The sequence below is a fragment of the Gouania willdenowi genome, chromosome 6 (genome assembly GCF_900634775.1).
Source record: "Gouania willdenowi chromosome 6, fGouWil2.1, whole genome shotgun sequence".
Lineage (NCBI taxonomy): Eukaryota > Metazoa > Chordata > Actinopteri > Blenniiformes > Gobiesocidae > Gouania > Gouania willdenowi.
In genome coordinates, this window is record NC_041049.1 from 41,727,136 (window position 1) to 41,743,736 (window position 16,601).

Below are 16,601 nucleotides of genomic sequence, written 5' to 3' on the forward strand. Positions count from 1 at the left end.
ATTTTTTGACAAATTCACCACAAACTATACTATACTATCCTATAGCTCAATAAAATAATGCATTTTCTTGTAATTTATTGAAACAGGATTATTTTATGAGGCCATTTTTTTTCATCACACTTATGACATTAGGAGACAATAATTAGCTACATTTTACAAAGGAGACTGTATTTACTTACTAATGAAAAAATCCCTTAAAAGTTGTAGTTTAACTTAATTCCACTTATTGTTTTGAATTTGTCGATTAAACCTTAGGGAACCAATATTTGAGACACATTTAGGGGTTTAGGAGAGCCCGCTGTTCCACAAATTAAAAATGCATATGAAATTATTGAGAGGGTACTAATGATATGAAGAGGGGGTACACATGATTTGACAAAAATGCGAAGGGGATACACGGGACAAAAAAGATTGGGAACCACTGCTTTAGGGGATACACAAACTCAGATATAGTATCTGACGTAAACGTTTCCTGATCATTGTGCGTCTGTGTTTTTGTGCTCCAGGTGAGGATCTTCACTTTCTCTGTGGGACAACACAACTATGATAAAGGACCAATTCAGTGGATGGCGTGCTCTAACAAAGGTACGACCCACGATAGAACTGATCAGGGTTTCCTTTCATCACAACCTTTCTTAGTAAATCATTATCTGCAAAGTTAGGCTTAAAATGACACGTAATCTCTGGTCTGTGGATCAATGTGAGAGGAAACGAAAAATAACTTTAGTTAGAGCTACTTTATGATTTTTTCTGCTGAAATGTATCAATATTCAGTAGACAAGCCCTTTCTCTGGTATTGTGCAGTCTGTTGTGCGACCCCCAAAGAAAACATAAAACGACTTATGGAAAACATACAAAGCTACAGAAAAAATAAAGTAGACAACAGAAATACAGAAAGTCACTCCAAAAACATGCAAAATGACAAAAAAAAAATAAATATATATATATATACTTAAAATGAGAGAAAAACATAATGGCATATCCAAAATTTACAAAATGACAACAAAAGCACAAAAAAATCACTCATAACACACAGATCTTTCTTCTTCTTCCACATCTATTTCTGTTATATTATGTATTGTTTTTTTATTTTGCAAAATAAAAAAAATTAAAAAATTATGAATAGAAATAAAAAAAATTAAAAAATTATGAATAGAAATAAAAAAAAAAAACCTAATAAGGAAACAAATACACAAAACTACAGAAATACACTATCGACAACAACAAAAAGGCAGAAAACAACAGTAAAAACACACAAAATTAGCCAACAGTTTTCTACGATTGTATAGTAGTTTTGAGATGTCTGATTATTTTTGCAAATATTCTTCCATATGCATTAATATTTATCATTATTTTTTTAATAGTTTCATTAGTCATGTACATATCCTTTGTTCGTGTTTCTTTCTTTTCACCTTGTTATAGTTTCTTCATGGAGCCGCTGTCAGACAAAAAAATTCCCTCCAGTAAAATGAAGTAGTAATAAAGTAATTCTGATTCTGAAAAAACACACAAATCATTTTCTTCTTTCACATATTTATGTCCCGTGCTGTGATTAGTGTTTATGGAGTTATAGATTTAGCTTTTAGTGTGTAGTATGCAATTTTTAGAGGTGACAAGTAACAAAGTACAAATACTTATGTACTATCCTATATCTATCTATACTATCCTGCTATACTATAATACTTTACTTATACTTACATATCTGTACTACTTATCTACTGGTATCTATACTTTACTTGAGTTTTTTTCTACTGGTATCTATACTTTACTTATGTATTTTTTTTTCTGGCGACTTTTTACTTTTATTCCTTACTTTTTAGGCCGAGATACCGGACTCAAAACGCCTCTGACTTTGTTCTTGTTCTTCTTTTTCTTCTTCTTCTTCTTCTTCTTGTTGTGTACACTAGTTAAAATCGCTACTCCTCTGTTATTTGCGAATGGATCGGGCTGAAATTTGGTAGTTATAAGCAATGGATCAATGCTTGGAGTCCGATTTTTGAAGGGGTCCCAAAAGAGAAAGAAAAAAACAAAAAAACAAATGTTGATTTCTCATTTATTTGAAAGTCAAATATTATGACAGTTGGTGGTTCTGAATTATTGGTACTTACCAAGCTATAAATGTGGCCCATTACCTCGTACATGTCACAGATTGGAATGCAGTTTGGTATGAATGAATATGATGAGACGCTCCGAGCTCTTTTTGAAAAAAAAAAAAAAAAAAAAAATATATATATATATATATATATATATATATATATATATATATATATATATGGAATTTGCTGGTTTAAAAACCCTGTCTGATTATAGAAGAGACATATGTTTTACTTAATTACATTTAGTAGCATGTACTTTTTTTAATTTTACTCAAGTATAGCAACAACTTCAGTACTTTGACTTTTACCAGAGTCATTTTTATTCAAGTATCTACACTTTTTCTTGAGTACTGAAGACTCGTACTTTTGCCACCTCTGGTAATGTTGTCTCTCATCCTCTCAGGTTACTTCTATGAGATTCCTTCGATCGGAGCTATTCGAATAAACACTCAGGTGATGCTGCTGTTTCACCTTCACTCTGCTTTTAAAGCGTTGCTATGTTAGCATTCAGGCTAATGTTGATTGTTTAATGTAGGAATACCTGGATGTGTTGGGGAGGCCAATGGTTCTGGCAGATAAACAAGCTAAACAAGTGCAGTGGACCAACGTTTACCTCGATGCGCTGGTAATGCACTCATGTTTCATTCAAGCTTTAGTGGAAAAGCAAACACTAACTGATGGTGTGTTTTTTCCATTAGGAACTGGGTCTAGTCATCACTGGGACTTTACCAGTGTTCAACAGGACAATGACGTACGATGAAAGAAAGGGAGAGGTATAACGTTAGAACTCACACTGATGTTCCATTGTCTCCTGATGGCTGTGAATAATAAGTTCTTCTTCTTTTGTTTTAATCCGAGTAGCATCAGAATCAGCTCATTCTAGGTGTGATGGGCATCGACGTTTCCCTGGATGACATCAAGAAGTTAACGCCACGTTTCACAGTAAGTCTGAGAAGCATCTCCACTGATGGTTGGTAAGAAATCAAATCAAGAGAAACACTCTTCAAAGGAGCATTTGACTGTTTTGTTGCTTTTCCAACACAAATCACCATAGAATTAGTCTCGTAGCATCACTATCATACAAACCATGATATTCATTGTTTCAGATTGGTCCAAATGGATATTATTTTGCTATTGATCCCAATGGATATGTCCTGCTGCACCCAAATCTTCAGCCAAAGGTAAAACAACTTACATTTGAGAGGCTTCATAACTCAGCCATTTGTATTCATTTAATTCTTTGGTGATAAATGTTATGGTAATGATAATTTAGACTGCTGCTAACTGCCTTTTTATGTTCTATTTTATTATTGATCATAATAGAAATTGTGATTTAAAAAATAAATGAATAGAATAAATGAAAAGCATTCATGAAGAGGGGAACACTTTAATTTGTTCATAGATGTTTTTTTAATTAAAAATGTACAGTATATTTCTTTTCTAAATGTATATATTCTTAAATGAAGTTGAAATTGGTTTAACCTGTTTTTTTATTTTTTTATTTTTATTGTTGTTAGTGGATTTACACAGTATGGGTCATAACGACCTGCAACATAATCAATGTAATTTTTGTTCCAACATAATGCAAGGGTTAAAACATTTCTCAGTTTTATGGGTGTCCAATTTTTTTTCTTTACATTCTTAAAAAGCCACTGCCATAAGCCAGTGCTTTCCAATTTTTTTCTGTTGCACCCCCCTTTTAAAAACTCCAAAATTTTCAGGGCCTCTATCTCAACAAAATTGGTAAAAAAAAAAAAAAAAAAAGTGGATCATTTATCAAAAAAGCTAAAAAATTGTGACTAATCTATACATTTTTTTTTTTTATTGACTTTGCAAATCTGACTTTCTAGAAAATAGATTTTTCTGCCATTTTATCATCTTTTAAAATAAAATGCATCTTCATCAATAAAAAAAGTCCTTACTGTTTTAATGTATTTTTCATAGAAAAAGATTGAAAACAGGAAACTCAGACTCAGTAATAAGTATGCTGTCACATTTCATGAGGTGAGAGGAAGTAGTTTGGACTCTAGGTGTTGGTTAACTAGTTAAATAGTTAACTAGTCTAGTTGTGTAGGTTTCCCTGCTTTATACTGTAGCTCTCTGAAGATAGGGTTAAAAAGTCATGTGATTTAAATACTAATGTCATACAGCAATGGATGGATGGATGGATGTACAACTATTAAGTATGTGTCCCACATACTTAATAGTTGTACATTTACAGAAGCGGATCAGAACCAATTTTGATGACAAAAATAATTTGTGGAATGAAGAATAAAGTTGAAATTTTGAGCCCTAATTTTTTGGCTCTAGTCAGTTTTCGTTCATTTTCAATATTTTAACTTTAATCTCAACATATTGACTTTATTCTCGACATATTTCAACTTTATTTTGGAATTATCAACTTTAATCTCAACATTTCAACTTTATTTTCAAATTATCAACTTTAATCTCAACTTTTCAACTTAAATATCAACATTACATTTCAATTTTATTCTCAAAATTTCAACTTTAATCTTGACATTTTGACTTTAATCTAGATACTCCAACTTTAATCATGACATTTCATTTCAACTTTAATTTTGAAATTTCAACTTTAATCTTGACCTTTTGACTTTAATCTCAAAATTTTAACTTTAATCTCAACAATTCAACTTTAATCTTGACATTTCAACTTTATTCTTGAAATGTCAACTTTAATCTCAACATTACATTTCAACTTCATTCTTGAAGTTTCTACTTCAATCACGTGTTTTAAACTTTATTCTTGATTTGCCTGTAATAATTGTCCCTTCCGTACACTTTAAATATCCAAACATCAGAGCTCACATTACATCTCTTGTTTCCATTTTTCTCATCACCTGACCTCATTTCCTGGTTACATCTGGGTTCTGATCCCACTTTGATTCAGTCAGTCTTCTGTTCCTTTTTGCTCTGACTTCTTGTTTTTCATTTGATGCTTTTTGTTTCTTTGCCGTGTTCTACTTCTCTGCTGTTTTTAGCTCATGTTTGATGTCTCATTCTCTGTCATGCAGTGTTGTTCCTTTTTAATCTTTCATTCTTTTTGTTGTTTTCATGTGGAGAGGCATTCTTTTTGTCATCCTTTCATTTCATCTCACTAATCATTGAATGTAAGCAACTCCACTCGTGTTTTGTGCTGAAAACATCCATCTAAATGGAAGCTTTTCTTCTGTATTTTGTGCTGTCATTCTTGTTCTGTTGCCCGCTCTTTAAAGTTGATGAAAACGTTATGCCATCATGCAGAAACACAATATATCAGCCTGCTTTTAGCCACATTTTAGTTTGAATCATAGCTTTGATGAATAGACTGGGGTCAGATTCTATCCACTGCTGTTTTATAGAGTCCAGCTACTCTTTTATTCTTCCATAAAGCCACTCAGACGTATTGGGTTTTTTAAGAGGACGTTAATGGAGTTCAGCGTCACTTTGTATCAGATCGGACTCACAAATATCAAATGTCAGAAATGTTGACATACGAGCCCTTCATTTTTAATAAAGTTCATGTGGTTTTTTTTTTTTTGTCACTACACCTGGAAAACCTGCAGGATTATTCACAATGATCTGTGTGATTACATGTAGCACTTTTCTCACTTTTTATCTAGAAATTGTGACTTATGTTGTACGTCATTAAGCTAATATATGTATAGTGTATAATGCAATTTTTTTGGGTATACTTTAAGATCAAATGTAGCCACTTCATCACACAATTGTATTTATAGATTGTAACTAAAACATCAGAGAATTCAAATAACTAAATTAGCAAATGTGATCCTTTTTTAAAATGGTATTAAATGAAGTCTTTGTATGTATTTTTTAAAGGGATCCTCCACTAAAATCTTTGAAACATACTTATTAGAATATCTATACCTAAAAAAACACATTATTTTGCACCATATTAATTTAATTGTCTTTTAAAAATGGGACTGCTTTACAGTTTAAGATCCTTTTGCTTTTGGTTGCTCTAAAAAAAAAAAATCAGGAAAAGTTAAACGTAGATGTAAACCTCTTGTTTACCAAAAGAGAATAAAACGTAGTTGTGACTCGAAAAAAATCCTCTGACCACAGGGGGCGATAGTTTTAACTCTGTGGTTTGGTAGTAGACAATGATTATTAGGCTAAAGTTAGCGAGTAAATCAAGGGCTGTTTTTTTTGTACTTTTTCTAACTTTCCCTGATTATTTAGAGCAACCAAAAGCACAAGTTATCATTTTGACTGCTAAATAATCTAAATAGCAGGCTGAACGTTTCACTCTAATAAAAAACAATGAGCTGTTTACAGGCAGTGGGGTCGTGTGACATCATCAATCACATGATTTCATGATGGAGGAACACAGGCTTTAAAACTGTAAAGTAGTCCCATTTTTAAAAGTTAATAAGAAATGATTATGGTGCATAATAATGTTTTGTTTGGCATAGATCTAATAAGTACATTTCAAAGATTTTAGACCAATTTAAAAACAGTGGAGGATCTAGAGTAAATCCAGACTCAAATTCAAAATTTAAACTACATCTCATGATCCAAATGTTGTGCCATCAGTGTACACATGGTAGGAAACACTAAAGTAAAAATGTATAGTTTTTAACTAGAGTTGCCTTCTCTATTTGTCCAGAAACGTTGTAAAAAAAAAAAAAATAAAAATCACGTTTTCAATGAAATAGTTATAAATCCAGAAATAACAAGAATGATGAGGTAATGATATGTATTGACCAATAATGACATTTACTTTTTTAATGTATTTGTAGACGGCAACATAATTTCCTCATCTGGGGATGGCAAAGGTATATGTTTTAATGGGACTCATAACTCCCAAACCATGAATGAAGGTTTTGTAATACTAAATGAAATAAATTGCAATGAAACAAAGTTGTTTTTGTGCGTCACAAAAAAAAAAATTGTGAAAATAGTAAGCATGTAAAACTATTAATTTTGTGACTGAGTCACATTTCTCTGTGAAAATATTTGTAGTAGAAACCATTAAAAGTTGGTGTGTGTGTTTAAAAATCATTTGTAAATTGCTCTGCAGGCTGTAGGATGACATCACATCAACATCATGGAATATGTTTTTTCTGACTGAAACAACTCTTTCTACAGAATCCTAAATTCCAGGAACCAGTAACCCTTGACTTCCTGGATGCTGAGCTGGAGAATGACATTAAAGTGGAGGTAAAGCTTTGCTGACAATAAAATCCTCCCCCATAAAACCTGCAAACAGTCAAACGTATTACCCTTACATTCATGTGGCCAAACTGACATCATGTGTCAGATGTTGTATTTCTCGTCATAAAACTCAATCATGTGATTTTTCTGATGATTCTGAGACGTTTCCGTTTACTTACACTTTCTTGAATTGTCTGCAGATCAGGACGATGATGATCGATGGTGAAATCGGGGAGAAAACTATTCACACTCTGGTCAAAACTCAAGATGAGGTAGGAGAGAAACACAAGAACAAGTAGTAGCAAAGGAAATGTTTAATCCAACGCTGTTGGCAATTAAAAAGAAATAAAAACAGACATAAATCATAGATCAATAAAACACATTAATTTCTTGCAAAAAAACAAATTTACTCCATTACGGAAACGTTTTGTGCATTGCATTGTGGGATTGGCAATTTGACAGGGGTCACCGCTGTTGACCTATAGGAGGCACCGATGAGTTTCTAATAACAGCAATGACACCATGGAGCTCCTTCTTTAAATTTTAGTTGTTTTGGAATCAAAACACTTCCTTTAATAGAGATTTTATTTTGGAAGTAATTTGATATATTTATGTATTCTAAATTTAAAAATGTTTACGTATTTCTGAACTCTGACGTTTTCCAATGTCAAAGTTCAAGGTCTTGGAGGGTGCAAGTGTGAAAATTCAATTAAAAAATTTGGAAACTGAAAAACGAATAAAATAAAATTCTTAAAAAAATAAATAAAACATTTACTAATACTTAATTGATTTGTGTTTTCACTAAACTAGAGAAGGACAGTGATTCGCTTGAAGTCATTTTTTGTTTACGTTGTTGCCCATAACATGTGTTACGACCCCCTCTATGATGTCATATCGAGGCTTGAGGGGCTGCAACATAAATAGGACGCCACACAGAAAGCAACGACTATCAAAAATATTTATTAATAAAATCCTAAAAGTAGAAAAATAAACTAAAGGGGCTGGAGACCCTGGCCAAACACTGGGCCAACCCAGCGTCCACCCTCTAAACTACAAAACATACAAATGACTAAAACTACCTAAAGAAGAAAACAGGACTACCAGAAATCTCCAGTCCAAACTAAAACTACAAACTTACAAGATGTCCAGTGGGGAACAGAAGAACTCTCCCCAGAAGTCTGCTGCTGGTCTGTTGTTGTGCCTTTCTCCTTCTGGTCTTCTCAGCCCTTTATACAGCTCCTCCTCCCACTACACCTGATTACTGATGTGAATCAGGTGTGTTAGGAGACAGGAGGAAGGGCAGGCTGAGAGGCCATGAGGCACCAGCCGTAACAACATGACAAAAAAATGGCTTTGATAGCTTCAGTTAAGTGTACTATCCTAAAATAGATAATAAATGTTGTTGCCCCATGTTATAATATGTGGTTGAATGAGCTGTTGTCTTATGTTACCACCAGATCAAATATTGTACAACTTAAAGACAAATTGTGAGTTTTTGATGTGGTATGGGGCGATTTCCTTGTCCTTTTGCGAATGAATGAGGCGGACTGAAACGATTTGATGAACTTTGGATTACTTGTGTATTTTTTTGTTGTTGCTATTTTTTTTTAATGCATATGCAAATGCTTCTGTGTGCATTATCTATGTATCTATTTGTTTGTTTGTTTGTTTTTTTGTTTGGTTTATTAATTGTAACATTCCTGTTGGATTATGACCTTTTCAGAATATTATCTTTTTTTTAATACCCCTACAAACATTAATAAATAATATAACGAATATGACGTCACTCCATGAGACATTAAATCCTGACGTTTTTTGGTGTTTTTATGGAAAGATAGAATATCAACATCTGTCGTGATTTTAGCTTATCTTTCAATCTGTGAAAACAGCAAAAATGTCACTTTACCAAATTTTTTTGGTAATTTTCAGATTAAATATATGCTATAGTTTAAAAAAATGTTAGCTATCGTCCCCAGTAGCTTATATTGCCTGTTGCATGACAGTAAGTGCAATAATTTTTTGGTGATTTCAGCAAAAGACCAATGATGAATATGATGTTTTTTTAATGCTCGCAGAGATACATTGATAGAGGAGTGAGAACGTACACGTGGGCGCCCGTTAACGGAACAGACTACAGGTGAGAAACTTTGAACTTTCTGTTCACATGAAGGATGGTTCTCATTCCAACACGGGGTGCTCTCAACTGTTTCTGAGATCATGTTGTTTTATTTAAATAGATGTTTTGTGGAGTGATTGTTGCTGTGTTTCTCTGCAGCTTGGCGCTGGTCTTACCTAAATACAGTGAACACTTCATTCAAGCCAAACTGGGAGATGATATGAAACAAATTATCAGTAAGTGCTGTATGATGGTCTGATGATCAGAGAAAGTTCTCACGCACACCTTCTTTAGGTTCACTCCATGTCGGCCACTCCTTTGTGTTTGTTCCAGAGATCAGCCAATCCCTGCTGGGCTTTCCTTTTATACTGTGACCTACGGGTCAATCGTCTCATTCCCAACAACAGACAGACAGTTTTGTTTAACTCTTCCACACTCAGCTTTTTCACAAAGTCTTTGAACTGACATTTTTCTCACTTGTTTCTGTCTCTTTTATTTTGAGCTTCTAACTGCAGGAGAGCATCAAATATTCCTTGTCTCATTTTACTTTATTACTTTTATATTAAACAATTACAATTACATTTGAGCTTGCGGTTCTCAATATAAACTGCAATGCTATTGGCTGAATCATCCAACGCCTTAGAATTTGCTGCTTATGGAATAAACAACACGTAATCCAAGGGTGGGATCACACCGACACCCTAGAGCGTTTAAAACTAGAGTCAGTTTGCTTGGATAGTCTGCCTTGTTTGTTGGTGTGAACACGCAAACAAAGTCTAGAGTGGATCAAACAGGCAAAATTCTAGAGTGATTGTTTCTCAGGATTATTTCACACTGGTTTAGGCAGAAAAACAGAAACCTGAAGAAGAGGCTCTCATCTATGGGTCAAACGCCTGCATTCAGAGTGAACCTAATCGCTCTAGACTTTGTTTGGAATCACTCAGAGACTGACAGAAATAATCTAGAATGCTCCTGTTTGATCCGCTCTAGACTTCTTTGCGTGTTCACATCGGCCAAACGAGGTGGAATATCAGAGCAACTGAATCCTACAGCATTGTAAATGTTCTAAGGTCTGTAGGTGTGAATGTACCCTGACGTTCTTGGAGCGTTTTTAATCAAAGTCTAGAGAGATTACGTGCGCAGTGAACACAGTGCGCTCGGAAGTGTTTGTGGGTGGTCAGGAAGAACTGCCGGAGATGCAAAACAGGGCTTTAAAACCACCAAAAGCACTTGCTTTGACACAAAAATGAGAGAAGAATATAAAACATGACAATGTTAGTAGACATACATAAAATGACACTAAAAACACACAAAATGCTGGAAAACTACACAAAATGACAACAAACACACACAATATGAGAGAAAAATACGCAAAATGACAACAAAATCACGCACAAAACGCTGAAGAGATTATACTTAATCCAAAAACACAATTTTATAATAAAAATACACTAAATGTTAAAAAAAATACACAAAATGAAGCAAAAAACACAAAACAACAAACACACACAAAATGAGAGTTTGACCAACAAAATGAACATTTGAAAACATTTGTGTGTGAATTTAAATGGCAATAAGAGTATGGAATTTTTCTCCTCACTATAGTAGTGAGGATGCATGGACAACTGGCTTTTTTGCTCAAATCTAGCTCAAACACTTGTCCTGTTGTCCGCAGTAATAAGTAAAAATGTGAGTAAAAAAATGTGGGGAAGAGCACTAAGATCTGAGATAAAGGCTCTGATGCAGCTCTATTACGTCACGTCCGGTCAGAAATAGTTGCTTTACGTTGATACTTTTGAGGTTTTTTTGTTTGAAATAAATAAAACACAAAGTAAAGGTACATTTTCAATTCTAATTCTTCTGTTTCCATCTTTCTACAGCTTCTTCCTGGGGTGAGTATAGTTCATATTCTCTGTTGCTGCTTTGTCTTTCATGTTGTTTCTTTGTTTTTTGGCATCCTTGCATGTCATACCATTTGCATTTTATGGAATAAACTATGATATGCATGCTGATAATGACTCATCAAAAGACATAAAGAGATTATTATCAGTATTAAAACCATCTGGCTTCACTTTGATGCAATGCCATGGATCCTAAACAGCTAATGGTGCAGTTTGGACCCCGTCTGCTAATGACTGTTAGTGCAGCACGAAGGCCTAGTAAAGATGCTAACACAACATGCCCTATTGCCACAGATGTCTTTGATGGAAAGGGTGGGACTGTAAATCTTTTCCTACAGTCATGCAGACATTTACACTTGAAATGAAACCACCTGAAATACCTCTCGCTGGTTTCTGAAAGCTCAAGTTTAGCAGCCACCTGTAATCCTAATGCACAAGTGAAATGAAAAGGATCAATTTCCTCATCCACTGTATGTTAGAGCAGTGGTTCTCAACCTTTACAGCCCACGACCCCCAAAATAAAGGTTCCAGAGACCGGGGACCCCCACTGTACCTTGGTGGTTGAACACAGACATGAACTTTGAAGAACAGTCATGTGGAGACAGGGCCATCTATAAAGGGGAATAAAGGGGAGAGATTTTTGGGGCCCATCCATAAAGAGAGTAAAATTATGGTCCATTGTTCTATGAATATGACATAAATGTGACCAAAAATGGTGGGAAACGATGGTGAAATAGGATTTTAAAAACCACAGAAATTGGTTAGAAGTTGCATAGTGGTCAAAGACAGACGGAAAAAGTGATAAAAAGGGTTCAAAGTGTCAATATTGGAACAATTAGTTTAAAGGTTCCATGTCATGCTATTTTCCACCCATCTTCATTTGTTCTAAGAACTCTAAAAATATAGTATTTGAGGTTTATTTCCCCAAATGGGGCCCTATTAAAACCATGTTAACGGAATCGCGGACGGAATCACGGAATCGACCAATAAAAACGTTTAAACGCAGAAATGGACAAAATCGGCATGAAATACCGTCACCGTGGGTCAAAGAACATTTTTATGGGGCAATGTTTGCAGGTACCGCTTATTAAACTAATCTTAAATCACCACAAAAACCCTCTTAAACAACGCAAATCATCACTGACTCCTAACTACAGAACCTCTAGTGCCAGTTTAACTTTGCTGTGCCTGTGAAGCTCCGTCTGTGTTTCGTGTAGCGCAGCAGCGCTCCGTGAGAACGTGATCAGCTTTAAACATCTTCACCTGCTCAGTGTAGAACCGTTGTTCCTGGCGAACAGAGAATTCTCAGTTCGTGTTGTCGTTTAGTTCTTTTTATTCCAGCTTTTTGTCCATGCCTCGTAAGTACACATTCACAGTCAGCAAGCTACCTCAAGTACACCCGTTTCAGTGGGAACTTTCGGTTTACAAAATAAAAGTCCGTTGGAGCAACGTTATTGGAATGTTACATTCTAGCATCTCATCAGAGCTACAGTAAAATGCATGTTGAAATAATGAATTAATAAAAAAAATAACTAATGAAACACAATAATGAAAACAATCAAAGTTTATACTTAATTGATTTTTTTTTTTTTAAATTAATTTTTTTCTATTTAGAGAGTATTAGCCAGAACATTGTTTTGTTTTGTTGTTTTCCTAAAAGAAAATGTTTTCTTTTCTTTTGTTTTTTTAACTTCAGTGTATTGCATGGTGTTACTTTCGTCCTGACTATGGGGGACAAAAGTAACAAAGTGCAACATCTAGTCAACATCAAATTCCACATTACACAGAAGATAGGATAATTTAAATTAGGTTTATTTAAACTAAGTTGATCTGAACTTAATTAATAAACCTGATCAGATTCAGTAAACCATTGATCCCTGAGAGGAAAACAGGTGAAATTTATGCTGTTCTCATACATCTTCATATGACATATAAATAATTAAAAAGGAGCAGTCAGAATAATCTATGTCGCGCCCCACGGGGGTTTGGCCCGGGGGCTCGCCCTTGGGGGTTCCCTGTCCTTCAGTGGTGCCCATGGGGTCCGGCGGGCCTGGCCGGGCTGGTCTTGGCGGGGGTCGTCTGGGGCGGGTGGTGCGAACCGTGCCCTACAATGCCTGTGGGTCCGGCGCCGGGTGGCCCCGGCTTGGGCGGCGCCCTGCGAGCCGGGCTCTGCCGTGTGGCTCAGCCCTTTGGTGGGGGGGATGGGGGGGCTTTCTAGGGCTCATCGCGCGGGCAGCATCAAGGAAAGGCGATCTGGCGCGCTCTGGGTGCCTGGTCGGTGTGCCTGGGGGCCGGCGGGGCACCTTGCAGCATCTCCTTGGTGCCCTCGGCGACTATGAGCGTGGTCGCTGTCTCTGGGGGCGCTGCTCTTGGTGCTGCTTCCATTCCGGGTCCTTCTGGCCTGGGGTCTGATCCCTGCTGGCTCTGGGCCCGCCGGCGAGTGCCCACTGGCTACCCGTTCGGCGCGGCTCTGGCCGTCTGCTGGGGGTGGGCCTTGGCTCCGCTGCTGGGGTCTTGGGCGGGGGGCTCTCTGGGCCCTCCCCTCGGGGGTTGGGTGCTTGGGTGTGGGTGGGTCGGGGGGGCGGGATGATGGCGGGGGCCTGGGGGTTGGGGTCGGTGGCGGGATGCGCTGGGTGCTCGGCTGCTTGGGGCTTCCTCGAATGTGTGTGTGGGGGGGCGGTGGCTGCCTCTCAGCCTGGGATCTTGGGGGCATCTGGGGGGTTGCTCGGCCGTGGGGGGGTGGCCTGGGGCTCCCTGGCCCCCACTCTTTCTGCTGGCCTGGCTGCATCTGCGGGCCCGGGGCAGTTCCTGGGTTTGCGGTAGCGGTTTTTTTTGCACATATACTGGTATACAATGCACTGGCACGCCTTGGGATGTGGGATAAAACTCATACTGGGCTTAACTTTAGACACGTTAATCCCAAATACCTGCTTTAGGTACTACCACTCACTCATTCCCCCTGTCCAGAGCCACCACCATTCTAGCTAAGCTTCACACTTGTCACTATGCTGGCTTGTTTACACAACATAATAAGCACAATATATTCTACAACTTCACATCTCACCCTCACTGTAAAACAACCTATTCTTCCCCACCCTTTCTATTTCCTACCTTGAGTCTCTCTTCCCTGCTCCCTTTCCCCTCCCCCTCCCCCTCCCTCTCCACTTAGGTGTAACACTGCTCTCCCTTTTTTATATCCTCCCTATAAAAAAAAAATTCTTACCCTTCCTTAGGGAGGGCTGGTGATGGTCACAATTAACATGCATTGCTGTCTCATAATGATTGCAATTCTTGTAGTGTTGACCTTTGACAGCATGTGCAGACAAGAGAAAGAGAGAAAAAAAAAAAAAAAGAATAATCCATGTCATTACAACTTATATCTACTTTTTATTATATGTTACTTTTTTTTTTACATACATTTTCTCCTCCAGCCGCGGCGCGAGCCCAGCCCCGCTTCGCACTCTAGCCCAACCGACCCAGCCCTGAGAGCCAATCCTTATCCACAAGTTACTGATCTGACTTGCCGATTTCCCTTACTAAAGAATCCACGTTTAACTGAACTATCACAGCGATTAGTGCACCATTAACCTAACACAAAACTACCATATTGTGCTCTTTTGGCTGTAAACAGAGGCTAAACACATTTCACCTGCCCGCAACAATGGTGCCGGGTCGAGAATTGCCCGTATGTTGTGATGTCATATGGGAACTAAATATCCGAGCCTGTGGTCACGTGACTGCCGTAAAGTGAAACGTTCTCCAGGCATTCTCCAGGTCACATGACCTGGCCAAAGACGGTCCATCTCTCCAAACTTACATGGTCGGTATTTCAAGAGGGAAGCCCCGCTAGGAGCATTGATACTGTCAAGCGCTGGGGGGTTGGAGTAATGTAATCTAAAAAGTAGGAACAAATACTTTAAACTGGCAAATAATGGCATGACAAATCATGTATGTGGTTTAATTGGCCAAAATACTTACGTATAATGTGGTAAAAGGGGGTTTTAAGTGATAATAATGGGTCAACATATGCAATATTAGGTGGGAAAAGTGGTGACAAGGGTTTATAAAGGCTGAAAATGTCTTGAAAGTGAAAAAAAAATGCGCAGAAAAGACATTGAAATGGGAGTATAGTAGCAAAAATGCATTAAAAGATGCAAAAATATGGCAAGAAAAAGTGTTGAAAATAGGTTAAAAATATTGCAAGTTTGATGTAATTGCAGAAAAAGGGTAAAAATCAGCAAAAATGGGCTTTGTTTCTTGACCCCAAGGTTGAGAACCCCTGTATTAGAGTAACACTGCGGCTCGTGCATGAACGACTCATTACTGATGTTGAAAAGTCGATGACAGTCCAGTAAAGAGCAATAACAAAGTAAAGTGCTCCGTCCACAGAGACTCAGAGTCTATGAAATACATCTGTGATGTTCTTTTATGTGAAGGACAGCGTTTCATCTCCTCGACCCAGAGGAATTACTGCACACACAGCTCAGTAATGGTTTCTGCAGACTGCTCCACACCAGTCAATGTGTTTCATAGCCATCGTCCTGAATGTCTTCATCTTTAGAGACTATGCAGAGAGATGATGGACGCTGATGTCTGTCATGTCGTTTATGAGATAAGAGTTACCAGACTTAGAGGAGTTCATGCAAACATGTTTCCTTTGTTTCAATAGATGTCTGTCTCATGATTTCAGCGTATTGAGATAATGATTTACACACAGTGGAAAGTGTTCACTGCATGTTTTCTCCAAGTATGACGTCCTGTGTTCGATGATGAATGCATCCTGATCGCTCTTTGTCTTTTTCTGCTGTTGCTGCATTATTCCCCGTGCATTTCTCTTTCTGGGGTCACCACAGGCCAACAAGGCAAGTATTTCCCACACAATTATCTTCTCATTCTCTTCTATGTGCACACTCTATGCCCAGAGCTGTAAAGTGTACTGATATATCCTACTCAAGTAGAAGTACTGTTACTTGATTAAAGATTAAAGTTGTCCTCAAGTACAAGTACAAGTAAATCTTTCATAAAATACTCAAGTGCTAGTAAAACGTAGCTACTAGTTACTTTCACCCCCCATGTTTTGTTTTGGTAATAAATCTAGCCACGATTCCCTTGCATACAGTAAACATCTTATGTAGAAACTTAAAAAAGAAGAGACCAGATTGTGCATTGTTGTAACTTAATTTATTTTCCACAAAGTCATTTGTATAAATGTATAATTATTATTTTTTTTAAAAGATAAAACAACACCAATGAATTCAATACAAAATGAAAGAATTAAGTATAGCTACATTTATGGGCTCTAAAACAGTGCCA

The 16,601-nt window shown here is 37.0% G+C and overlaps 1 protein-coding gene across 2 annotated transcripts in view; it reads left to right on the top strand.

Moving 5' to 3' along the window:
• LOC114465004 (voltage-dependent calcium channel subunit alpha-2/delta-1) overlaps positions 1-16,601 on the top strand; it is a 114,237-nt gene that overhangs the window by 71,177 nt on the left and 26,459 nt on the right. For both annotated transcript variants that reach the window (XM_028449711.1, XM_028449712.1), the window contains exons 13-24: positions 507-585; positions 2,500-2,549; positions 2,632-2,721; positions 2,795-2,869; positions 2,958-3,038; positions 3,203-3,277; positions 7,206-7,277; positions 7,472-7,543; positions 9,347-9,408; positions 9,547-9,623; positions 11,268-11,279; positions 16,142-16,150. In XM_028449711.1, coding sequence (XP_028305512.1) covers positions 507-585; positions 2,500-2,549; positions 2,632-2,721; positions 2,795-2,869; positions 2,958-3,038; positions 3,203-3,277; positions 7,206-7,277; positions 7,472-7,543; positions 9,347-9,408; positions 9,547-9,623; positions 11,268-11,279; positions 16,142-16,150 — 754 coding nt within the window. The remainder of the gene's footprint in view (positions 1-506; positions 586-2,499; positions 2,550-2,631; positions 2,722-2,794; positions 2,870-2,957; positions 3,039-3,202; positions 3,278-7,205; positions 7,278-7,471; positions 7,544-9,346; positions 9,409-9,546; positions 9,624-11,267; positions 11,280-16,141; positions 16,151-16,601) is intronic.